The sequence below is a fragment of the Onychostoma macrolepis genome, chromosome 13, assembly GCF_012432095.1.
Source record: "Onychostoma macrolepis isolate SWU-2019 chromosome 13, ASM1243209v1, whole genome shotgun sequence".
Taxonomy (NCBI): domain Eukaryota; kingdom Metazoa; phylum Chordata; class Actinopteri; order Cypriniformes; family Cyprinidae; genus Onychostoma; species Onychostoma macrolepis.
In genome coordinates, this window is record NC_081167.1 from 28,713,895 (window position 1) to 28,740,950 (window position 27,056).

At 36.7% G+C, this 27,056-nt stretch overlaps 2 protein-coding genes and 1 long non-coding RNA gene across 4 annotated transcripts in view; 1 reads left to right on the forward strand and 2 right to left on the reverse strand.

Annotated features, from left to right (window-relative positions):
* Window positions 1-6,525: 6,525 nt before the first annotated feature.
* Window positions 6,526-24,732, reverse strand: bcl2l11 (BCL2 like 11). The gene is made up of 4 exons (XM_058795290.1): window positions 24,397-24,732; window positions 22,357-22,634; window positions 19,310-19,443; window positions 6,526-9,046 (listed from the first exon to the last, which is right to left on the reverse strand). The coding sequence occupies exons 1-4, from the start codon at window positions 24,411-24,413 to the stop codon at window positions 8,930-8,932; spliced, it is 546 nt and encodes a 181-aa protein (XP_058651273.1). The 5' UTR covers window positions 24,414-24,732; the 3' UTR covers window positions 6,526-8,929.
* A 320-nt stretch (window positions 24,733-25,052) lies between these two features.
* The window catches only part of acoxl (acyl-CoA oxidase-like), a 57,218-nt gene continuing 55,214 nt past the window's right edge, over window positions 25,053-27,056 (reverse strand). Inside the window, exon 19 of the mRNA XM_058795289.1 lies at window positions 25,053-26,672. Within this exon, the coding sequence (XP_058651272.1) occupies window positions 26,520-26,672 (153 nt within the window). The 3' untranslated portion in view covers window positions 25,053-26,519. The remainder of the gene's footprint in view (window positions 26,673-27,056) is intronic.
* The window catches only part of LOC131551988 (uncharacterized), a 34,596-nt gene continuing 34,170 nt past the window's right edge, over window positions 26,631-27,056 (forward strand). For both annotated transcript variants that reach the window (XR_009273869.1, XR_009273868.1), the window contains exon 1: window positions 26,631-26,761. This is a non-coding gene — a long non-coding RNA (uncharacterized LOC131551988). The remainder of the gene's footprint in view (window positions 26,762-27,056) is intronic.

Here is a 27,056-nt window from a genome sequence, read left to right on the forward strand (position 1 = left end):
GTGTGGCAATGCGAAAAATCCGTGCCACCAAAATCATTTTACTTTCACTTTGTGTGTTTGGGGTGGAGTGTTCAATTAACGGCGGAAGGACGGAGGATATAAGGAAGCGTGTCTTACCCGAGAATAATTGCGTCATCAGTAGGTTTGCAGTAGTGAGCGTGAAGGGATTACCGTGTGACGTGGAAAGACTGCCGCTTGTCGAACTGTTGCTTCCTGTGAGCGATGTCTGGTGCGTCGAAAAGTTCACTTGACTTTCAAGCGTTGCACATCACGATCGTCTGTTGTTAGTAAAACTGTTCTGAAGACAAGTGATGGCTGCTCATCCACCTGTCCTGCTGTCGGACAAAACCGAAACACTCTCCAGTTTCCATTATGACTGCAAACGTGACAAATTATGATTGTGGACGCGAATCTGCCTATGTTGGGAACGTGAATTAGCGTGACGCAATTTCTGCACGGCTTCAAAAGTGAACGGAAGTGGTGAACTGTTTTTTTCACTTGTGTTTTTTTTCTCTCATGGACATCGTGGAATAAATCTTCCCCTTGTGAACAGAGTTTTTTTTCTTTGACTGTTTTTGTAAATTAATATTGTAACAGGTGGCCTTTGTTTTGCTATCCTGGGTTAACTTAAATTGTCAGGATTAGTCCTGACTGGCGCCCGAACATTTCCCTTAGAGCTTATCTGAGCTAGGGCGGCGGCCACCGTTACAAATGTCAGTCTGATCTCATAATAAAATGTAACCATTTTTCAAGGTGGCAATTTCAGTGAATTTCTATGATGTGAATCATATAAAACATACGATTTTTAGAAAAAAAGTCAATTTAAAAAACGGAGAGTTCTGGTCCTTGATTCTGATTGGTTGAGCCGCTCAAGCTGTTGTAATGACTCTACAAACATATATATATATATATATATATATATGTCTATGGCTATGAACATACACCTTTGTTTACGTCTGTGTGTTGCTCGGCAACCACTTTGTTGCAACCACAAACGTTTCTGAGGAACTACATTGTTTGGCGGAAGAATAATGTTTTTATTAACATCATTGCATTTTACTTGCTCTGTTTTATTTTGTGAAACCTTGCTACATATATGGAATAACCGTTTTATAAAAGCAATAAGCCCCATGAAGCCATGGTTTACAGTGAATTTATAACAGCTAAGGGGATTTTAGGCACTCCGCTTCACTTCATGCCTAACAACAAGAAAATGTAACGTTAACTATTTTATGAGGTGGCGATTTTGTATACAAAGTTTACTATGTGAATATATAATAATATTTGCACAAAAATGTATGGTTTTTAGAAAAAAACGTTACTTGGACGTAAACAGATGGTACAAAACATACAAATTAGCCACCAGCTCGCCAAAACTTAGTTGCTAATTCTCATGAGATTGTGTTAATAATGTCAACAGCAAAAATGAAGGTGACTTGTCTTTCCAGTGGAAATGAGCTTACAGATACATTCACTGAAAAAGGTGTTGAATTCACATGATTTAATTATCTACTTTGGTTCTACATGGATCAAAATAATACCCAATTTCAACATTTATACTCTTCCTATAATGTTATCCAAGCATGCTGGGAACTACATTTTCAGAGTTCACGAGAAAGCATTACTATTTTACAAGGTGGCGATTTGGTACGAAAACAGTTAAGCATGAAAATATCCTCCTTTAGACAGATCGTACAAAAACGTACAAGGGAAACTGTATGAATTCTTTTACGAGGTGGTGATTTTATACACATTTGTACGATGTGAATGTGAATAATATTTAAACAGTTTTTAGAAAAATCATTACTTTGGTGTAACGGATTGTATGAAAATGTACAAATTTCTTAAGAATAAGCCAGCAACTTGCCAAAACCCAGTCACAAATGGTCATGAAAAGGTGTTGGCAATGTCAACAGCAAAAATGAAAGTAACTCGACTTTCCAGTTGAAATTAGCTTAGAAAAAAAGGTGTGGAATTTACTTGATTCAATCATCTACACTGGTTTCACATAAATGAAAATAATACTTCATTTAATTTTTTTTTCTTCCCTATTACATTATCCAAGCATTTTGGGAATCCAGTTTATACAAATTAGCCGCCAAATCGTCAAAACATAAAACAAATTGCCTTGAGATTGTGAGTATTGTCAACTGCAAACATGCTGTAGAACATACTAAATTGGTTTACATTCGTCCTAACATAATTGGATCTAGAAGATTGTACATTTCAGAGAATTACATTTATCAAATCAAACAAATAGAGTTCTGGAGAAACACCATTTTGTTGTGTAGATCAGAAATAATATGATTGAAGTTTCCTGTTTCTTAGTGTTGGGGAGTGAAAGCAGCAACGTTGCTAACTAAACATTTATCAGGAGTGTGACAGTAACTCAGCTGTTCTCAGTACACTGTTGCTTTTCCAGTAACTAGCTGCTTTTAGCGACGGGTAGCAATGTAGCGTGACATTTGTTGACTTTTTTACACCTTTACAGCTGAGTGAACTGTGGCGATAATCAAACCTGCTCTGCTGAAACATCCACACACATGTTGCTCTGGGAAGTCTCGCTCTTTCTAGTTAAGTGTTTTTTTGTTTCTGCAGCAAAATACAGTGGCACTGCTGGGTTCCCAGCATGCTTTGTGGCTGGGGTAAAATTCTAGCAAGTTTGATCTGATTATGACCTAGGACTATAAAAGTGTGTGAGAAAAGGGTTTAGAGGGGTTTCATAGTTCATCATAGTTACAGATTTCAATGTAATGTGGCGTGTTATATCATTGTTGAGATCTGTAGTCTAGAAAAGTGTAGTGTTGGATTGCTGAAGGTTGTTTTTTCTGTCTTTTTCATGGTTATATCTGCTTTTATTATGGTTCTTGCTGCTGATATTATAGCATGGCATCAATAAAGCCATCCTACATAAAACAAACAAACATAATATTTTGTTTAAATGTTGCTGCTGCTATGCATTGTTTTCAAGTTCGTGGCACTTTTTAAACTAATTATTGTAAAATAACCATTCATGTTGGATTGCATCATTTGAAAGTTACATATTTAAAAGATTTCTCCTTCTTAAAGGCTTCATTATAGTTAGCCACACTACAAAATGTAGCTAACTACTTTTTCAGGAGGTTAGTTTGACTGTAGCTTGTAGCGTTGGAAGCTACAGTTTCAAAGTGGCTTCTTTGACGGGTGGGGATTTATGTTTTTATTTATGAATTAGTTAAGGTGCTGTAAATTGAATCGCTACATATTCTATCATATTTGTACAATACTATGGTATTTCGTTTCATTATACATGAATAATTTGTTTTAACAAATGTACCATTAATACAGATACTGCATCCATTGCATCTGACATATTTTCTCACACTCTGGACTTAAAGAAATCCCAAGTTTCCCCACTCGTAATTACGATTTTGCGATGACATTCATGTGCATTTAATAAAATAAAAAATAAAAAAAATCTTTTTGACACGACTTGGACACACCATTACTGCTGACATTATAGCATAATATTAATGAAGCTGATCTAAATCATTTTTATTTTTATAGCTCTTTATATAATACAGATTGTTTCAAAGCAACTTCAAAGTATGAAACAGTAAAGTTATTAGGCTCTAAATAAGAAATAAATGAATAAGTGGTGTTGGATGTTATAGTATTGTTTAAATGCTGCTGTTTGATATTCCTTTATGATTCTGTTAGTTAAAAGAATCTGCCAAATAAATACTATATTTATTTATATGAAATACTAATAATGTGGTTGTTTGGTGCTTTGTTCTCCATCAGAATGAAGTGTATCATAGACACACCTGACAGGAAAAAATCAGCAATTTACTGGCGATGAGGGCTTCTCCCAGGTGAGCTGATAAACATGTTGAGGTGTTTGCATGATGGAAATTCTCTGTTTGAATGAAGTCAATAGAGGAAGACATTTGTCTGGGGTCTAAACCACAATATCCTGAGCATACGGCCCCCGTTCTGTACAAGGGTGAGCTGTGACAGCCAAACACACCTGTGAGTGTGAGTGTGTGTCCTTCCATCAAAGACTGTAAATTTCCTGAAAGATGTGGTTTCACACTAAAGGGAAACCAACAATGAACAGCGGCTGTGCTGGAACCTGGCGTGACTTTTGAGGACCGTGCAACGATGATGAATTGAGTTTAAAACGGGATACATGTCAAAGCAAACAGAATTTGCATCTGTTTGCTTTGAGTTACATCACACTTGACAGCACAGACACTCGCTAACGATGCCAATGAATTATCTGACATCCAGATGAAATGAAGTGTGTGACATAATGTGAGTTTAAGAATTTATACTCTAACCCTTGTGCACTAAGCACTTCCTCATGCCAAGAACATTAAAAAAGACAATTTAGTTTTTTGTTTTCCAGTGGGGAAGAAGAGAATTGTGTTTGTCAAAACTCTGCAAACTATATTAGCCAGATACTTTCAGATTTTATCTTGTGGATCCTGCATGATAAAGAAATAAATGACTAACCGTGATATGAAATAATTGTGTGGTATGCAATAGTATAATGTAAAAATAAAATTAAGCACATCAGTTCAGTTACACTATGTGGAATTTTATCAAAACAACCCAACAGTATTTCTTCAAGAAGTCAGAGACAATCAACAAGTAATATATAAAAAATAAAAATAACATTTATTACTGTGATAGTACAACAGTTAAACATTTAAATAAAATTAACTCCATTATTTTATTTTATTTTACTTGCAAAGCAACCCAACAGTATATAACAAGGAGTAATGTGAATAAATAATTTTTCATATCTATATTAACATCATATGTTTTATATTGCCATACTTATTAATTTTAAATAAGCATTTAAAGAGCGCCTAAGGTCTGCTAATATAATTACAGATAATTTGTTAATTTTAGGGCTGTCAATTTAGAAATATTAGTTTAAAAATTGCAGTGTATCTTGATATTGAAATGTTCCCTCAAGTGCAGAAAGCATTGGAGTTCAATGTTCTTCTCATGGTTAGCTGTGTTGAGAATCTTTTGCATTGGAATTTTCCCTCATAGATCAATAAAGTGCTGCTTTTTTTATCAGTGTGTGTGATGCAATTTGTTTTGAACTTGTTTGTGCACATTTTGATTGGTTGGAAGTAACAAATGCAATTAAATGCCATATTTAACTATACAAATGTGGGACAAAATCTATCATATTGAGACATTAATGAGCCTTTTTATTCCCCTAAACTTCACCATATCAACAGGTCGTGTCAGAGCATGGCTAACTGAGTCATGCTAAGTTGGATATAACTGTAATATTCTCAATAAATCCTTCCTCTTTAGTGCACGTGCAGCCATGTGACCACACCCTGATTGGCTGAAAGCAAACTATGGAATTATGTCACAGTTTATGCCAAGTCGTGGAAGGTACCGTACTTTCCATGTCCTGCTGAAGAGCACTGATAGGCGGCTCATATGGAGGAAGAGAGACTTTCCAGATCTCACAAACAAATAAAGTCTTTGTAGAGTGTGTCGCAACATTGAGTTTTTCATGCAGGCTGTACAAAGTGTACCTAATCTGTAAATGGCTTTTAATAACGTAACCCAATGAATGGTCCGATTTGATCAATTATTAATTGAAAGTAATTGTCAATTTAATTATGCATAACAAATTTCTTTACAGTATGCAATTACAAATTTCCACATACTTAACTTAAAGTTCAATTGCTGCCTTGAATTTTTATTCAGATTGGCTGTTCAATTTATTTAAACTTAAATCATATTAAACTGACTTGTAGTTGAATCTTGTACAACATAAATATGAAGTTAAAATTGGTAAATCTGATGGTTAAAAAATGGAAAACATATGTTGACATAACTGATCAAATCAAATAGAACAATAAAGCATGCACATATATTAATGTTTTTTGTTATCTTATTGCAGAATATATGATGAAAATGCTATTTTTGTTGTTTTTAAATAAATCAAGAATCACCTTGTATTGTCTTTTTTTTTAAAGTTGTATACTATTTTTGAAATTTTAGGTCTGTTTATCATGTTTATTTGATTATTCATTTTTCATACTGACTTAAACTTTCATTTCATTCAAAGTACATTTATGTATTTGTGTACTTGTTTTACTCTGTCCAGTGCATGCTATTTTGCTCAATAATTAATATTTTGCACAGTGTACAGTTCTCAATATTTTCAGTCCCAAATGTTTATATTGAATTAATTTGAACTTCCTAGTGATACAAAAATGACTTTTTCTTTCTCTGTGATTTACATGTAATGTTCATGCAATTACATTTTCTTGCAGGGCAACAATAAAAAACTTAAGCCCATCAATTTTATTAAAATCTGTGGATTAATGCTTATTAAAAGAGACAGACTCTGTATTTAGAAAGTTGAAAAAAGCGGCTTTTATTTACAGCAGTATTGCACAAATTAGCACAGAAATGGTTCAGTGCAAAATACAAAAAGATGCATTTAACAAACAAACAAACAAACAAAAACAAATTATCGTTGTGCTACAAATGTACTGGGTCTTGGGTGGCGTCAGATCGGGTAATGCGGGTGTTCAGTGCAACAGGACTGAAAAGACTCAGTCAGAGGTCCAGTGAGAAATACACAGGTTGGCCTGAAATTCATGAAAAAAACCCCCCCAAAAAACAAAAACGGTTTGTTCTGGAATCAAAAGGCTAAAGAACGGGAATTCTGTTTAAATCTTTCAGCAAAGGCAAAGAATGAACACATGCAACATGACACAATGTAGTATGCATTGAAAAACGAGGTCTTTGGTTCAAGTGGTAAACCTGGAACGGTAGACAAGCTAAACATTGTCATTTTGGCAAAGAGCAACAAACCGATATACAAACAAATGCATATGATAACACAGGGCCATGCGTCTTCCACAAGTGGAATTGTCTAACCGACTTCCTAAACTTTCAGCAATACCTTTCATGGTAGGTAGTCAATACATCAGTTCATATTTAAATCTTTGCAACTTAAAAAAACACATCATTGTTATACCAACATACTTGTCGACTCATCCCGAGCCTTGTGCATTGATTACTGGAATACTGGGACAACGGTAATAAAAGGCAAAGCCGGGAGGAGAATCTATAAGCTGAAGTAAAGACGGAAGACTGGTTTGTTCAAGAAATCTACACAAGTGTATTTCCCTTAGTCCCTGAGGCTGTTAAAGGTCATTTAGTCAGGCCAGTTTGTTAGACTCGGGGTAAGGCTGGAGTTAAACAGTGGTTGTACGGTTGCAAATTTCAATCCCAAATTTGGTGTAACCATAAACAATGTTTCTGAGAATAAAATTCTGATCTATCACCATTGTGCCCTTGAGCAAGGCACTTAAACGCAGTTTCTTCCATGTGCATGGTCACTTTGGAAGAAAGCTATTCCAAATAAAACCCCTTGACCTAAACTATATTCACAAAACTAGGCATAAACACATGCTGTTTGAACATTAATGGAATCATCAATTACAAGCCCCAAATGTCACTTTTGCTCTCTAATAAGGAAACAAACAGACCAAACAAGGATTCTAACAAAACCGAAATACCAAATGTGTAATGTTTATGATGTCAAAACAACAAAAACGTCCATATTAGATACACTTACTTACTATCTTTGCCTGTCCAAATTGATTTATTTAGTGACAGGTATTCAATAACATAAAACAATGCTCGAGTTATGAGATTTAGGAGTACCTGAAGGTGTTCAGAAGACCTTTTCACATGACTCTCATCTTTAAACACGAGCATAAAGCGGCGCTTTGCAGGAAAAGCATTGCAGATAGCAAAACAATTTTCTTGGCTTTCTGGGTAAGAAACGGGGAAAAAATGGTTTGTCAAATGTAGGTTCATGTTGTGTTGTATATAGGGCGCTTTGAAAGTTCAGTGGCAAAAAGTTAATATTATTTGAAATTACGTTAAGGCAATATCAACAGTTATAACTAGGTGAAATATTAGCTAAAATTCACAGGCCAAAAAAGGTCTATTGCCCATTGTTGTTCACACAGAAGTCACTTTCAAACCAAGCAGCTTTCAGTCGGTCGAAGTGGCGAATTTCGCATGACCAACTTGAACATGAGTGAAATCTGTGCAAGGAACTTTTTCGACACAGGTTTCGAAAGGTTACGACGCAGTAGCTCAGCGCTTCAAAGTTTCCCGATGCATTGGGAATAACATGAGTCATGTGAAAAGGACTTTATCTGGCTTCAAAGTGAGAATGCATTTCCAATGTAAAATCCAAGAAAAAGGTAAATCATCATGCAGATGCTATAGGTCAAATTTCTATATATTGTTGATGCTTTTTTCATGTCTTCAATTGCAATTTTATTCAAATTAATTTTCTGTTTTGGAGTTTATCATGTTCTATTCAATTTGATTTGTATAGACTATGCAAACCAATCGCAAGTGCAAACTTGGAACCAATGAACAGATGAGGGACAGGCAGAACCACTAATATCATCGCTTAACCGACTAACGTCCACGTTCATGAAATTATACACAAAAGGTACAAATTAAATACAGTGAAAATAAATATAAAAGCAATAAAGAAAAAGACAGGGTAAAGACAAAAAAGAGAGACGTGTCAAGGGCAAACAGGCAATGAAGGCACGTTTTCCACACTCCACATGGGGTTCAACAAAAACCTCCACGCCAACACAGCATCTAATGGCTCAGCTTTCCATGTGAACGCAGGAAACTCTGCTGTGAGTCAGTCTATGGATGGCTGAGGGTTCCCGATTTATGTATCCGTCCAGGTCTGCACACATCCCGACAGGTCCAAAACTGTACGCCGAAACCCGGAGAGAGGTTGCGGAAGAGCAGCACTGCTGTTATCCCTTATTATGTACATATTTACAGTCAGGTAAAGGGGTGATGTATGATGCTACATGTCTGCTACACGTCTGCTGGGCGTTCAATGTGTCAATCATCTCCTCCGTAGGAAAAACTGTACTACACGTCCGATAAGGTCGTTCATCCACATGATGATGGCGTGTTCGTTGGGAGCGCGCAGCTGGGCCGCGTTGTTCCCGCCTGCACCGACCTGTTCGGATGAGAGAAAAACAAGGCATTTAATTGAGAATGATGTTATTAAAATCAAACAGTACAATGCAAATAGACAACCACTGCTGACAGCTAACAAGAAAAAGGTGCTAGATCCCCAGTGTCCTTTAGGGATGGCATATTCTTGTAGGTCAAAAACGAGATAGCATTTTGCACTTCTGGTTTCATTGTTTAATGGGTTTTTGGGCTGAAATAAGGTTTTTGGTAAAGACATTTTCATCTTTTATTCTACACCATAAAATACATCAGTAAGTTTTTTTTAAGCTTTACATGTCAAAGGAAGTTGTTAACAAGTGGCTAAATGGGACCACAAATACTAATACGAAATACAAAGTTTATTCTCAAAATATTACTAAGAGTTTATTCTCATCTTGATACAACTTTGTTGTAAATATTAAATAATAAAAATATTTAATAATAAATAATAATACATTTAATAATAAAAATATTTAATTGAACAAAGCTATGATCAAAATCTATTGACTTATTGACTTAATCTATTGACTCTATCACACAATGCTATGACTTTATTCTCAAAATATTATGACCTTTTTATTTATTTATTTATAGTGGCATTAAAATCCTGTCATGTAACTGAAACTTTCAGGTAAAAGTTTTATAAAAAAAAGAGTCGTCAGAAGCTAAATGGTAGCACGTAGTTTGCTTACAGCCTATGTTTAGCTTTTTTACTTCTGGCGACTGTATTTAAGCTTCAAAATTCATAAAAGTTGTATTCATTTTTTGAAAATTATCATATAGATTATCATCTTTGTTGGCCACAGAGCCTATTTTCTGCAATAATCCAAAAGCCAATGGAAAATCCTATTGGCTTTTCATTGAGGGAATCAGAGTTATGCTAAAGTTAATTGTTATAAAAATAGTATATATAGAATATATAAATAATAAATATAGTATTTCAAGGGCATAAACGTAGAGATGTGACTCTAAATCGAGGGTTTAGCTTGAATAAAAGCATTTTAGCACAGCACACTAACTCTTCTGTATGCTGCATGTATTAATTAAATACATTTCAAATGCTTTTTAGCAAAGGGGTTGGATTTAGAGCTAAATGCTAAAAAATAATACTGTTTACATTACTAATCTACTATTTTTGGGCGCATATTAGCGCACGTACACACATGTTGAAATCATTCTGTCTCGCAGCTGCTAATCTTAACAGTAAAGAGCCACCCAGGTAAGTCCTTCAGCATATACCGTGACACTCTGCATCATGTTGAGACCTTGATGCTTTGAGGGATTTACAGTATCTTAACGCCAGTCAGATCTACAACAAATGCAATACAGGAACTAGCAGCTGCCAGGTTATCCGGTGATCTCCGAGACTGTGAGATTTGGCAGCGGCTGACCTGAACCAGGTGGCGTCTTTCTGGCCAGCAGCTCTGCATTGCGTTCACCCAGCATGCTGAATGACTGCGATAAGCAGCAAGGGCATTTCCCCCAGGAGACTGGCAGGAACTCGTGAGGAAACGCACTCTACAAGCCAGAAAAAAGACGAGAAAAAAAGCCTTTCCTGTAGAGAATGAAAGGAGGATGAAAAACAGCAAGCCGGGGCGTGACCCTCACCTCCACGATAAGAATCTACTCTCAGACGGCAACTATCAACAATCTCGGGTGAATCTCATAAAAACTGGTATTTCTGCCCACAATCCAAAGACAAATGTTTCAAAATAACAAAATAATTTATATAATTACTCAATTATATTATTTATATTATATAATTAGTAAAAAATTATTTATTTAATATTTATTTAAAAATTATATATACAATACAATATATAAATACAATTATATATACAACAGAGGAAAATAAGTAAAATTATGCAAAAGTGCAAAAAATGTAAAAGAAAAAAAAAAGAGGCCTTCTATGTATGCCAAAATATAATTAATTTTACTTCACAATTTCAATTCTAGCATCTTAAAATAATTTTAATTTTTTAAAGCTTTTTGCTTACCTGTGTGTGTGTGTGTATATATATATATATATATATATATATATATATATATATATATATATATAAATATATATAAAATTTTGTAAATATTTACAATATTCTTTTTCTTCATTATAATAATAAGTAAAAGTATTGATAAGCTTGGGGTTTAAAGTGCTTAACTGTTATACTAATAATGTCACATTGCAAAAAAAACAAAAAAACATTTTTTTAAAGCGAAATCTAGTTTATTTTATTATTTTGGTTTTGGGGTGAAATGACCCATTTTATGAGATTCACCTGGCTATCACACACACATTCATTAATTAACTAAATCACTGAATCAAGGCAGGTGTGCGTCTATGAATACAATCGACCTGCATGGGGCCTAAATTAAGCACTGTCATAAAACACTTTCTTTGCAAACAAAGACAGAGATTGAAAAAAACAGCTTTTAATTCAGTAAAAGCCCTGCCAAAAATCACAACATGCCCAAGGAGGGATTGTGTACTCAGCCAGAGGAAACAGGTGAGGAGGAAGTGGAGTGAAATGGAGGGAGGTTTCACCGTGTGTGTGTGTGGTTATACAAGAGAATCATGAGTCAGTGGGACTGTGGAACTCAAACTGAACGTGCTTCAAAGAGAAACGCTCATTTCAAATGCTGCATATTTTCACATGACGTTCATTTCGACTTGAGTGAGTCAATGCTAAACCACGCATCACTGCGAGTCAATGATTTCCACAACAAAATAACTCCTGAGGTCACTGAGTTTAGGTGAACTGAATACAAGGTGCATTTCACAGAGGAAGCAGTGCCACATATTGATTTAAATATGAAGGAAGCTTGATCTGAAGAAGTGCTACGTTTACTGTGTGCTATGGGTTTTCAATGGCCAGTAGTGATAAATAGAGAGTAGGTTTGCCATAGCACGAAATAAGATGCGCTTATCAGGTAGGGGTGGGTGATTAATTCAAATAATGTTTTGCAATTACCTTTTTTTTTTCTTTTTTTTTAAATCAAGGAATCACAAATATCATCAAAAATATTAGCGAAATTACAATTAGACATGTTGACAATACACCAATGCTACAAAATTACAAAAAAAAATGCTGCTTCATACATGAGACGCTGCACAAGATTTGACAAACATATCCGTCAAGTGCATGATTACACAGAAAAACTGTGGAAAAGCAGTGCAGTGCAATGAAAAACCTGTAAAGAACTACTGTATGTTTGATATTTAATGTTTGCATGATAGTGACAGGCAAAAATCTGCTATAATTTTTAGTTTTTACAAACCATTTACTGTTGATAATAGCATATTACTGGTGTTATACAGTACTTTGCCATTTTTAACTTGAACTGCCTTGACTTTTTGAGTTGACCTCTAAAACTGAATGGCTTCATTTTGGTTAAGAAATATTTCGCATTTTTATTATTTCTGAACATATAGGATATGTTTAAGACAAGTTTATACAATAATTGACGTTTTACTCCATGTTGACCACTTAATGTGTGATGGCCTTGGAATTTTATTTTTTGCAATATCGCCCAGCACTAATATCAAGTACACAATTCATAGCCCGTCGTGCAATCAACCTAAATCTTTAAATACATGTATAATGTATAAATGCTGTACGAATCCGAGCTATATTCACATTATATACTAGGTCTGTTAGTCCGCATTTGCAAAAACCACTGGCATGATTTCAATTGCACTAAAGCATTTACATGACATTTAAAAAGGACAAATTACTATTTTTATCTGACTGTAATCAAACATTTTAAGTGCGTTACAAGCCCCTTTAGGATGGTAAAATTAAAACGGCTTCAAACACGATCAGACTTTTTGAAAATTTGGAGGGAGATTTAATGCTTCCATTAATTGGACACAGATATGATGACCCTAAAACAGCCAAAAAACATCAGATTTATTGGTCTATCACTAGTTTACATAACTGTTCATATGCTGTTACGAAAGAGCAGTTGTGTGTTGCATGTACAACTTAAGCGGGTCACGAAAAGGCTCTTGGTTATGATGTGGTGAGCGTGTCTTCAAAACTAGCGTGACACTGCAGATCGAGTAAAATGACAGAGGCGCATCCCTCTAATCAGGCACAATTAGCTTATGCGCCGCTGCAGAAAAACACAGACTTATTTACTATTTCAGCCCGGTTTGAGTCGACACAGATCAGCGCTCGCCTCCTCCATCTGGGATCAATTCATCACCGTTAGCTTTAAAAACAATCTTGACGCAAAAGATGGTGTTTATGTAGAGTCCTATCTGTACTGTGGCACGGGGGGGCGTACAGGGAGAGCGTACGGGAGAAGAAGAGTGGCATCCCTGACTCATCTCGCAGGGACAATGGAGTCTGGCATGGAAAGAAAACCCAACGACCACATGCAAGAAAAACAGAGCTGCCACAACTCAACAAAGCCAGAGCGCAGCAAAACAATCCTCACAGACTGTAGTGAGCTGCTAATACATTCACAGATGGCCGGTCCGCTATTGCCAGAGCTGGTAAAATGCATGTAATACAACACAAGCGCATGTGCTTTCAGTTTACGTGGAGGGAATAGCATGTGACAAACTCACGAAATAGAAAAACATGGAGCAACAAAGAAACTACACCATATTAGCTGCACGTCAGCCTGCAGTTGCACAGTCAAGACGTATGATGGGATGTGTATTATTGTGAGAATCAGTATAATGACATGAGAGGAAAATAAAAAAAATTAAAAAAGTGTCATTTATGCATTATCTAATGCATCTGAGCCAACATAACCTAACAATGAATAGTTGTGTTATTTCATTTTTTTTTTTTTTAATAGTTGTATTTATTGTTCACAAAGATTAAAAAATAATGCAACAAACTTGCTCATAAATTAAACAACATCAACATTAAAATAAAAAAATTAAATAATAATTTTATATTATTTTAAATTTATTTAAAATAAAATGAAATTTACATAATTTTACAATAAAGGCTTTGTTGAAAAGTTTTTCCAAAATGTAATAAAAAAAAAATACATATTTTATTATTTAATTTTATTATTATTATTATTCAAAATATTTAATTGATTCCTAAGGGCACAATAATTGAAAGCCATTTTATGTCATTCTAGTCTAATTAACATCCAAAAACCTGTTTTTCAGAGTTTTATTTTTTAATTTACAACCAAACTACACAACAAAACATACTGAATGCACTGTAACTACTAACCCTTCCACATTTTCATCCATATCATATTAAATATAACTATATTAGTGTTCACACCAATGCACGATAATATTCTGTTTATCATAATCATGTGCTGCAGTTTTGTCATCTGCCGCTTTAAATGCTCAAGCTCTTTGACAGCCAATCAGAATCCACCTGACTTTAATGTTCATAAAACCACTAGATGTGATTCCAACAATATTGTTTCTTTGTGTTGTTTTCATCGAATTTGAACAATTATCTTCTTTGGTGTGAACGGGCCAAGGAAGGCCAACTGATGCATCTTCATCTACTCCATGAAGCATCCAATGATTCATTTCAGCAGCACCAGGAAGGACAGTTGAGGTTCTGACTTACTACTAGTCACTCAAACAGCACTAACCCTCAGGGAGACGGTAAGTTTGCAGCATGTTCGGACATAAACGCATGCAATCATCTCCTGAGAGGTAGCCGCATGACTCAATAGAAACTTCACCAACTACAATACCCTGGACTGTTCCAGTTCTCCAGGGAAGAGGCCTGCAACAAAAGAGCATTGATGCAAAGAGCTGACAAAGGTCCATCATGTGCGATTTTGTAGGGCGAGATGCAGACATTAGCGGCGCTGGAACAACAAGCAGCTCTGTGGCCAGACATCTGCTCTGCATTAGTGCGGTGCTTACTAACAGAGTGCTAGCATGTCACACCAGCACTCCTCCATCAGAGCCAGTGCTGGAGAAGTGCTGAGGAGAGCGAACGATCTGGAAACAGACTTTGTAATGCTGCACATCCAGGACAATTATAGGGTCTCCAATAAATCCCAGCTGAAGTTTCTGATTATCTTTCTATTTATGAGAGGAACTCGAACGGAAAGCTCACACTGAGTTCTTGCGCCACTGCATTTAATAAACATGGCTGCCAAAAGAGATTTGATTGCTCAAGTTTTTCTTAATTTATTTTTTATTGGTGCCAAGCATCGTTATTAATATTCCTCATACTTACTGTTAGGGCTTTATTCAAATCCCTAACACAAAGTGTTAGACGTTATTAGGCACATAACTTGTCCTAATACCTCAAATCGAGCATCTTGAGTGGGAGAGGTGTGATATTGCTTTTCTAAGTGATCAAAATTAAAATTTTTGTCTGGCGAAGGATAAAACGAGCCAAATAAATCTCATAAACTTTCAATGATTTTGGGGACCAGGTCATATTTAGAGACTTGAGCATAATTTTAATGTGTGATTTCTAGACCTGGAAAGGGGGTGTAAATTAATACAAATTATACAACTACATTGGCATTTCTACAGAAAAGATACTTTTTTTTTTTTTTCTAGTTATGCCAAGCTCTAAAATATTTTATGGAGTAGAAATTGTGAATAATAATACAAAAATGTATTTAAAAAAAATCCTAATCCTTAATCCGTATACAAAACGGTACAAAAAAAAACGGGAACTCACTGAGACTTCAAATATTGTGGAAAACTGGGGCCAGAAAGGTTCAAAAGGTTGAAAACCACAGGTCTATATTATAATTTACTTAAGTTAAACACTATGAACCACTTAGCGACACCCTAGAAACCATTTTCAATACTCTAGCAACCACATAGCAGTGCTCTGACATGAGCTTTACACAGACAAGATAGCATTTTTTTCATAAAGTCAAATGTTTAATGAAATTTTGTGGCATTTTCTGGATTTTTGTTAAGTGCATCATTGACATTTTTTCCCAGTCAATTATTCCAAAAATTACCATTTAGTCATCAACCAGTTATGAACTAATTATACAAACACACACAGGAGCATCAAAACCGCTTTTGAGAACCGCTGGCCTACATCATAGTTTACTTGCTACTTTCTATCAACCGTTTAGTAACAACCTAGCAACCACTTGGAATACCCATAGAAGCTTGTTCCATTCATATTTTATTCCATCTATCATGAAAGTCAAATGTTTAATTGATTTTTTTTTTGTAATGGAATTTAGGGATTATTTGTTTAATCCGACATTTCAAATGTGGAAATACTTCAATTAATTGACAGTTTTTCCAATCTGTTATTCTAAAATTCGCCGTATTGAGGTCAAACAAACATGATCTAAATAAACAAACACACGCAGGAGCATCACAACCTCAAACAAACTCCCGAAGTTACATCACAGACATGTGAGAAGAGAAACAAACAAAAGCGAGGAGTCCAACCCCTCCATTTGGAGTGCTGGCAGGCCGTTTCCTTTCTGACCCTGACAGTGAGCGGCTCTCGCTAGGCCCGAGTGCGTCTCTATGGCGCTGAGGAGACTGACCCGCTGCATAATTAGAGCCCAGAGCCTAACCGCAGGGTAAACATAATGAAGCTGAGCCGTCCCAGACACATACAGCTCTGCCATGCAACCCTCCCTCTTTCTCTCTCTCTCTCTCTCTCTTCAGATTACCCCTCGGCCTATTAGAAACTCCACCAGGGCTATTAGTCTGAGTCTTTAAGAGAAGTGGGCGGTTTGCGGAGGGAGGTGAATTCTGCTCCTCCTGAGTCTTCTGAAACCCGGCAGACGCTGTGCGAGGCTGTTGTCACGCACACGCTCCTGTAATGTTAGGGCTGCTCGTTGTGATTCACTAAATGGATATAACATTCAAATGGACTTCGCATCTGCTCTTAACTGTTTTGCGTTCTTTTAACATATAAAATGACCAAAATTATACACCTGCTGTAATTCCAAAGGGGACTTCAATATGACAAAAATTCTGAGTTTACATGAAAATTCTGACTTGTTTCCTCAGAATTCTGAGCTTCCATCCCACAGTTCTGACTTTTTTCATTGAATTCTGAGCTTTCATATGGCAATTCTGTTTGTTTGTTTCTGCCATGAAATAAAAAATAAAAAAGGTAATTGCGACTTCTTATTTCACCATTCTGACTTTTTTCACACAGTTCTGACCTGGATATACAAGTGAAAGTCATGTAAAACACTCAGGCCAGTTCAACAGCAGCTTTCTCATGCCCCTTCATTCATTATAATCTATCTAGCTATTTTCTCAAAATCTTTACTTGGCGCAAAACTCCTCCTGAGTTTTTTCCAGCCTGAAAGCTCCTTTTTTGCTTTAAAAATGGCCTTCTGGGGTCCTAAACCTGAACATCTCTCCTCTGATAAGGCTACAGGGTGTGTCTGAAGAACCAGGCAAACACGACACGTCCAGCAACAATGAATCACTGATGAATCAAGTGCACTTGTTTACAGTAAATGGGTCATGCAGCATTCTATAAGAGCATCTCTCTCTGAAAACATGTGATTGTTCTGGAAGGATATTATTTTAAGCGGAAAAAAAAAAAACTTTGAAAACAAAACAAAAAGTTGCCACAGGCAGAGTGAAGTACGAGACAGCTTAACGATCAAATGAAGAACAAATCATATTTACACTAGCATTCACTGGTTTGGGGGCTTTAAGGTTTCAGTTTTCAAATATTAATCAGCACAACTGTTGTCAATATTCATAAATGTTTCTTGAGCAGCAAATCAGCATATTAGAATGATTTCTGAAGGATCATGTGACACTGAAGACTGGATTAGTGATGCTGAAAATTCTGCTATTAAACAGCTATTTTAAATGGTAATAATATTTACATTATTTATAATAATAAATGCAACCTTGGTGAGCACTTATCAAAAACATTAAAAAAAAAATCTTGCCAAACTTCTGTATCGTAGTGTATGAAAAAATGGTGTAAATGTTTGTACGAAGATGGAAATTTATGAAAAAAATGTAAAACATAATGTTACACTTTTGTTCACACACTTAACCCCAAGTATGAGCAATAAATAGTAAGCGTTGTCTTAACAAGCACCACTAATAAATGTACTGTTGAGCTGTTTATGAGCACGTCTGGGCTCTTGCCTACAGGTATATCTTACAAGAGGTTTGCAGGTCTTGCTCACTTGAACGATGACTAAGGTAATTTTACGCAGTAATAACCAGACAACGATAGCCGGAGTAGATAAGGCTCTATTTGCATTCTGCGCTCACAGAGATGACCTCAATCAAAACTCTGTCTGTTTATACTCCTACAGAGAGCGGCTACGAGAAGCTGTTCAACTTAAAATCATCAAAGAAGCAACATTTACTAGTTTACAAATCAATAACAAGCTAAGTCGAGAGCGTAAGGTCTGACACAACATAATAAACACAAATACTACCAGACAGAACTGTGTCCAACTGGACGGCTGCCCAAACAGGAAGCATGACACAGTACTGGAGTCCAAGGGGTGAAAGGCAATAATTCTTCAACGGAGGTATTAATTAGCTCCGATTTAACCAATACAATAACAGAATGTTATCAGAGCCAGTAGTGTCACCATACAGTGAAAACAAGTTTGCATGTTCATATAGATAACCAAAGGTGAACATGCTGTATAAGCATGGCTATATTTGCATAAGGAATATATAAACACGACCTGAGTCATACAGCCCTGGACATTAATCTAACAAGGTCATATCTATATTACCTAATGTAATAAGTGCTAATCAATGCATGGAAATTGCAGTATGAATATTAAACGGAATACCTGATACTGATTTGACAAATTTCATATATAGTGGTGCTAATTTCAATATTACTCCATATTACTACTGTATTATTTTTTCTAATAAAATAAAATCTCAAATAAAAAGTGAATCCCATAAATCCCTTAATTAACAGTTAGTGATGATTGTATAATCTAGTAATGGAGAATGAGATGATGAAAACGAAAGTGTGAACACCATATCAGCCTTGATTCTTTAGAAGAACCTTGACTGCTGCTGAAGTGATGCAACATTAAGAAATACAAGTTATGAAAATAAAGCTCCCTTTACAGAGACAGAGCAAACATTTCCCTCATTAAGGCCCTGATCTGCAGAGACTTGCGATGCCGCTTTCGTATGCGCGCTCCTCTCTGCAACACCTGATTTAAACTCTGATATGAGAGGGGGCGGCTTCCAAACGCAAATTCAAACCAGCTCCCCTGGACAGACAAAGAAAGCCGTTGCTCTAGCGAGTGAAAATATTTCATCATCATCAATCTCCTGCGCTTGATCCTATGGTGTCACCTTAATATTACTCACCCCCTGACAGTACAGACGGTTGAACTCGTCTCCAATGCGCCGCAGCTCCCGAGCGACCGCCATCTCCGGCACCATGGCTCCGACAGGTGCTGCCATCTGCAAGTGCTGGTGGCTAGGTTCGGCAAACCATACCTCTGAGAAAGACAAGGGAATTCAATTTTTAAACATTCAAACCCCAAATGATAGGGATGAGCAAAAAATATTTTGTATCATTATTTATATATATATATATATATATATATAATATAATATAATATAATTTTTTATTTAAAGGTGATTCAAACATTAAAAATACTAACAAAATGTCTTAATGTCCAAAGTAAAGGTAGGTCTATCACAGAGGAATCTGATTTATTTTTCAATTGAAAACTTATTTGCAATACAGAACAATAAGAGCTTGTTTTGCAATATAAAACACTAAAACAAATAGGTGTAGAAACAATTTTCACTTGCTAGTAAATAACACATTAAGAAATGGCAAGTAACACATTGATTTTAAACATAATAATAATAAAAAAATAAAAAAAATAAAAATATATATATTTGTAAAATGCATTGCAATAATCCTTCCAATCATTTATAACATTTTTTTACGGTGAACACATTTTAAAAAAATATAATACTAAAATTAGATGATTTAAAAATAAATAAATTAATAATAATGTAATGTCCCTTTTATCTTAAAAAAAAATCCAAAGTAAAAGTGAGTCTATCACAGATAAATCTGATTTATTTTTTATTTGAAAAGTTATTTGCAATGCAATAGGGAATGATTTGTGACATCATCTGAAAATATCAGTTTAAAGTTATTACATTTTGATTAAAGATAACTAAAACAAACTTTTGTGCACAGTTGAATTGTGAAGGCCAGGATTAAGAATAAGGGGCTGTGTCATATTCAGAGACATGATGATGGACTTTAAACAAGCTGTAAAACAACTACAAATCAAGACATTTCTTATTTCAATTCATCCCTCTACTGTTTTTTTTCTTCTTTCAAGGACCAGAGTTCACACTGTCTTCATCCGGTCACACAGAAAGCCAGGATTAAGAATCCAAATAAGCTTAATTTGATGAAAAAATAAACACTTTGACAAGAGTCATTTCCACACTGTGCAGGACGCAACTTTTTCTAACAAATGTCTACTCTTGTATATCGCATGGCATCGTCTGGTGCAAACAACCACCTCTGCAACCTCTGGTTTGGTTTTTCAACAGCCATTATCATGATTAAATATTTGCCAACAGTGCTAAAATTACACGTTGTCAGTTGTAAGACAGTAGCTGAACGATAGCTGAGGTTATGAGGCTAAACGCTAATAACACCCAAATTCTGTCTGAACTCAAATTGATCTCATGCTATGACTCAAGCGAGAAGCTGTTTGACTGTTATTTCTCGTGCTCAATCATATTAGGACCATTGGATACTCATTTCCTTTCACAACTCCGCTAGACCTGTACGAACTGTACCAGACAATATCTCAAATATCACTCAGAGTTTTAGTCAACACTTTCACCTCACTCTCAGGCCTTTACTACACATTGACAACAACAGCATCTCAAATGAGGACATCTAAATTGATATTGCAGCGGTCAGATGACTGTGCGCTCAGTTCTGGGTTTATTTATCACTGCATCTTCATTTATCTTTGGACATGTCTGACCCACAAGAGGTGCTCAAAAAGGGCACAGAGTTCATATGTGTAAATTCAAGACCTTGTGCCAACACAATGCAGCAGCTAAAGGTATAAACAAGAGGCCACTGGTAGAGGAACTCTCCCGTCGAGAGAGCAACAGATGAGAGCCCTGATAAGTTATTGTTGTTTCTCTTCGCCATTAAGAGTGGCTACAGGAAGACAATTATCGCCATCTCATATCTCCTGGCTCTCAATAGGGAAAACAGAGATGGTTGGATCTCATGTCTAGCCTTCACAAAAGACAGGCTAGTCTATTTTGACTGGGTGCACTAAGGCTGATTCTCCGCCTGCTTTCTTGAGGCCTCAGTGACAGTGAAGATAAACAAGAAGACAACAGGCAAATCAGCCCACTCCATCTGAGGCATTATGAGAAGTTGGGTCACACGCTGTGGTCATGCGTCTCAGGTGCACCAAGTTTGCAAGATATTGTGAATGAGCCAAGCTGAAGACTCATGCACATGCAAGCACATGCTTCAGAATACATAATGCAGTGAACAATCTGATGTTAACAGAGAGGAAATGCAGGTTACTTCTTTTAAAGAGCTTTCACAAAGACAAATGATTCGACTTGGCTTTAGGCAGATCTGTGCTGCTTCTAAATGAGAAGAACATGCTTTCTGGAAGAGATTCTCGAGACAAGTGCACTGCCAAGCATCAAAACATTATGCTTATCACTGCGCTAATGTGGAAAACTGAGAGCCAAGTTAAACATCCAAAGCACTTAAATGGATGACATTCATAAACAGTGAGATGTGACTACATTAATATTTTCATGCACCTTTGCTTCACCTGTACGATCTGTCACTATCTATTTGGACTGTCTATTTATTTTTTTACTTTACAGACGCAGGGACCCCCATCCTCTATTCAGACCTCCAATATGTATAAAATGGCTTTGATTTAACAAGCATACCATGTAACTATTGTATTACATTTTCACTAATATAAAATATTTTTAAAGAAAATCAGTGTTTTATATATCTGTCCACTGATCCCCAGGGGCCCAAAACCAAATTGCCCTTTGACCTTGGGAATAAAGCCTTGTTTTAGATTTAACAATTTAACGGATTATTAACTTTAAACGCCATAAAATGATTAAAAATCAATAATTATAAATGATTAATTTCGTCATGACATGTTCAGTCAAAACATTGAAAAGCGCGCGTGTGATTCAAAGCTCAGTCACACAAGGGCGGGAAACCTGCAGCCGGCCTCAAATTTGAAATGATCCAATTCTTAACGGTTTAATCCACTAAAAGAAAACCGTTATGATGTCTCGCTGTTCGTCGCGTCAGTGTCGTGTTTACACACCACAAAACAGAGCCTTTTTTTTCTCCAGGGGGCTCTTACCATCATTTTGGCCGTCTTGCGCTTCGGAAATATTGGGCATTAGCGGGGAACTTGGCACAGAATCGCTGTCGACGGAAAAATAGCCACTAGAGGACCTGGAGAAGGTTCGGCACATCGGTGACCTCGACTGGTGACTATTTGACATGGCAATCCCTCCCCTTAACGGGTCCCCATCGCTCGGCTGAGGGAAGTCAAAGTGTTCGGAGCGCAAGACAGCTCCGCCACCGGCGCTCTCTCCGCTTCCCCGCGAGGCCGGGCCATTGGCCAGCGTTTGCTCTCTGCAGAACAAACAAAACACTCATTACTGTCTTTTGCAAGCGATTCGAAGAGGAATTGTGTGGGTTGTTGGCAGGGGGTTTTGAATCTCCGGTCTACTTCGTGGCGATTAGCATGCGTTTGGAAACTCGGCTGGCAGCGAACGCTACAACCGGCGAAGTGCGTCACAAACGAGCTCCACTTCAACTTCCTATTTCTTCCTTACAGCAAAACAGTCTACATTTTGGGATAAAACTCAAGAATGCGCGAAGGCGTCGCGCCGATCGCTACTGCACGGCACTTCGAGATCGCGCCGTAGCGCTTTCAACTTTGTTTGTTTCATCGTTCTGGTCTAGACAGGTTTATTATGTCGCGCTTTTCAAATTGAAAACACATCCCACAGCTCTCCGTAAACCAGTTCAGCTTCGTCAGTCATGCCGGTTTGTATAAACCACGGCGCAACCATGACAAAACAGCGACAAATACAGAAGTAAAACACAAAACAATTATAAGCTAAAATACAAATAAAACAAACTCCGTCGTGCTGTTGTAGTATCACCTAATGCTATAGTTGTTGCGCCTGCACTTGTACTAATAAGTAGCCTACTTTATAGTCATTAGGAGCGCGATCAGAAACACGCACGCGACTGGATCGCAGTTTCTTTCTTCGGTTTTCTTTATATGTTGCTTCGATGTCACTTGTCGGCGAGTTGCAAAGTCAGCATTTTACTGACAGTAATGAATACTGTAATGCACGAGCTGGGAGTTTGACGCAACGCGATCTCGACTCCTTTAGGCTATTGCTTTCTTTAATTTAACTTGTTAGCGAGCCGTAGCGCTCAATGTTCTACTGTCAGCCATCGCTACTGTACGAGCGCGGAGTTTTATAGCGATTTAGCCTATTTTCAACGAGAGAGCGGCGGCGAAACAATATGCGCACCAAAACAAAGTTTCATATTAATAGGAGCGCGTCGACGCCTCCAAGTGTTCAGACAAACAGACAGCAGACAATAGCGCAATGCGAGTATCAGTCTCACAGACCGCCAGATTAGACGATCGTTAAAAATAAATAAACAAACAATAATAAAATACGTATCGCACGGCACGTTCCTAATCGCCATTGTTTCCAGCTGGGAACATTTCGAGTCTTATTTCGAAAGTAAAGCGCGAATAAATACATCTTTTACACGCGTTGGTAGAGTATCGCCTGGCGCACATCTGTAGAACTTCAACAACAACCTCAGGTTTTCATCGTATTTGGGCTTATTTTCAGTGGATAACGGAAAACAAAGCAAACAGGTGTCTGTCGTTGCCCATTGCAAAACAGTTAAATTATTCACTCTGGTAAAATGTCAGCACGTATGAGCCACTGAGGGGAGTGGACTCCTCTACTACATCTCAACTTTTGTTGTCTTTGCGACATTGTTTGGCTGGACGCTACGTAAAGCGACCAGACAACGCGCATCTGAAGTTTCACTTTTCCCCCCCTCGCCTCAGCGCGCAACTTTGTTTTTTTTTTGTTTTTGCGCGTTATGCTTCGCTAGCATAAAATATCAACACGAAAAAAAATCCTAGGTGATCTTGACAAATAAACGATTTAATAACCCGATTTTACTACAACACTTTCTTTGGTTACTATAAATCACGGCGATCAAATGTTAAAACGCGTAAATTAGTAACATGTAATTCTTTTTGAAAGACAATATTGTGCAAAAAATAAAAAGTGCAATAAAAGTTGTCCTAAAGAAAGCCGGCATACTGCACGATACGCGCGCATGAACTCACCTGGACGTGTCAGACATATCCGCTGCGGCAAAAACGCGTTAACGCATCATCTTAGCAATAGACAACAAAACGAAGGGTAAATTTCGAAATATCCAGAGATTAGAAAAGTGTTGTAAAAAAGTTAAAATAATAAAACACAATTCCAATAGCAGGCAATCGATGGCTCTAAATCTCTCGATGTATTTGTTTCCTTTGGAGCAGTTTTCCTATAAGATCCTGTTTGAAAAATGTCCACAGGATTGTTTTGAATGGTCTCTTTTGTCTCGGTGTCTTCTTAAGTGCACTTCCTCGCCGAGGCTCACTCTCTCGCGTCTGTTGCGCAGAGAGAGCAAGTTGTTCTGCTGTCTATTCACTCACTGAAGTGAACACACACACAGTAAAGCGGAGAAGCCACGCCCACATGGGATGGCCTTATACTGGTTGGCTGGGATGTTCTCAAACCACACCATCGGGCTCTAAATGTACACAAACACTTTAGATTAAACTAGGACAAAAGCACTATAGTTCTTCTTTTGCACAGGCTAGTCTCTTCTGTGGTATATTTCATGTACAGTCTGGTTGAATGATGTTTGATCACAAGTGAATCATGAGCATTTTGAAACAATGTAATGCTGCATGCAAAACAAACCAGATTTACAATTGCAAAACTAAGTACTTGGTACACATTTTATTCTGTTATTAATTAAATTATCCACAGTTTGTGGCACAATAGGACAACATGCACAACGCAAACACAAAAACAATTAGGAAAATAACTCTAAATATCCAGTAAATATCCAGTCTTCCCTTAGTTTACATTGACAAGTGCAGAAAGCCTGGAAATATCAGGGAATGCAACAATTTATTTGCAGAATATTATGGAATTGCGATGTTTGCAGACTTTAGTAAGAAGTAAACAAACTGACATTTTTACGAAAACAAAAAAAAAAAACTTATTAAAACAGATATGGACATTTTTCAAGAAAACCTGAATAAGATAATTGGTAGTTTGGTCCTTAAACTTAGTGTATGACAAAACCATAAACGAACATCCCTTTGAAGACCCAGACTGAGCAGATTATACCTAAATTGTTTACCTTTATTCGGCTCAAATGGTAAATAAAGGTACATGTATGGCAGTTGATAATGGCATTAAAAACTATAGCAGCAGTAATAAATTATAGTCTGTCCAACATATTATTGTGGTTACTGTTACTCAACATATGTGCAATTACATAAACATTTGATATCTGAGTGTCATGTGATGACTAATTTTATTTGGCCTTTTCTCAACACGGTATTCAACAAAAAAAAACTGCCTCTTGGCACTTCTTTATGCTGTTACAGCTGTTACCTAAGTGCAAGATGTTTAGTGCGTTTGGAGAATTTTGATTCCTGTATGGCTGGTGTTTATTTGAAATCCTTTCAGCTAAAATCACTGAAGAAATGAAGGGGAAAAAATTAGAACCTGTTTCCCTTCTTCTTGAATTCCCTTCTTCACACACCCTTAAAAATAAAGCTTCTTAATTGGCACTGAAGAGCTCTTAACATCCATTAAACTTTTCCATTGGACAAAAGGTTCTTTATAGTGTAATAATAAGGTTCTTTTAGATGTTTTTCACACTTAGGAAAAATAGTTATTTTAAAAAAATGTTCAATGAAAGGTTCTTTGTTGGCATCTTTGCTTTCATAAAGAATCTTTAACATCCATGGAACATTATTGGACAAAATTTTCTTTGAATGGTAAATAAGGTTCTTGAGATGTTCTTTACTCCAACAAATGGTTCTTTAAAGAACCGTTCACTGAAAGGTTCTTTGTGGAACCCAAAATGGTTCTTCTGTGGCATTGTTACAAACCCGTCCCTTTGGAACCTTTATTTTTAAGAGTGAACAAGGAAAAAGTAGTGTTGTGCCTATAGTATATTTAATTTTTTAAGGCCTTGGCCAGTAGCAGCAAGTTCTACCACTCTTGTTGGCACAAAGCATGATGCTTAATCATAAAACATCAGCTATGCATTCGAAAGTGCTTTGACCACATCCAGTTAGTCCCTCATCACTCCCACCCAATGTGAAAGACCATCCAGCAACCTGAAATCACTCCATCGTTCTTCCACATCCTCATAAAGCCATGTTCATTCTCTCTTTCAGAGCTTAGACTGTGGCTGCGGGTAGAAGGCCCATTCGGCCCCGGGACTGGCGACTCCAGCGATAGGGGCCTGGATGCAGCAGGACGGGATGTTGAAGTCATCGACCACCTTCAGCGCATCATCCTTCACCGATCTGCACAGCTCCAAAAGCTTCAAAACAAGCAGACCACAGTCACATGAGCGTTAATGCAGAGATTACACAACTATATCATTATACAACTGGATGTTTTGAAGAAAATGTGAGTAGAGCTTGCCCAATGAGAAACCGCCGACAGTCACTCTCCATAAGTTGCACAATTTTTCATTCATGTCTATAACACAAATGTTGAGGGACATGTTGCATGCCAAAACTTTAATACATGGTGTTAAGGATTTAACCCTTAAGTATGATCAATAGCAAACACCATACTGGACACTAGTGGAAACAAATAGGGATAACTCATCAGAAAGATTTCTTAATCACAACTACACTGGAAAAAAAAGAATGGGCAGAAACAAATTTCTCTCTGAATTTTCTGGTAAATTTTACAATTA

Coding starts and splice junctions, on each gene's coding strand:
- bcl2l11 (XM_058795290.1), bottom strand. Junction 19,444..22,356: donor GCAAGACGGCCAAAATGATG/GTAAGAGCCCCC, acceptor TGTCTTTCTCAG/AGGTATGGTTTGCCGAACCT. Junction 9,047..19,309: donor ACCGTCTGTACTGTCAGGGG/GTGAGTAATATT, acceptor TCATCCGAACAG/GTCGGTGCAGGCGGGAACAA.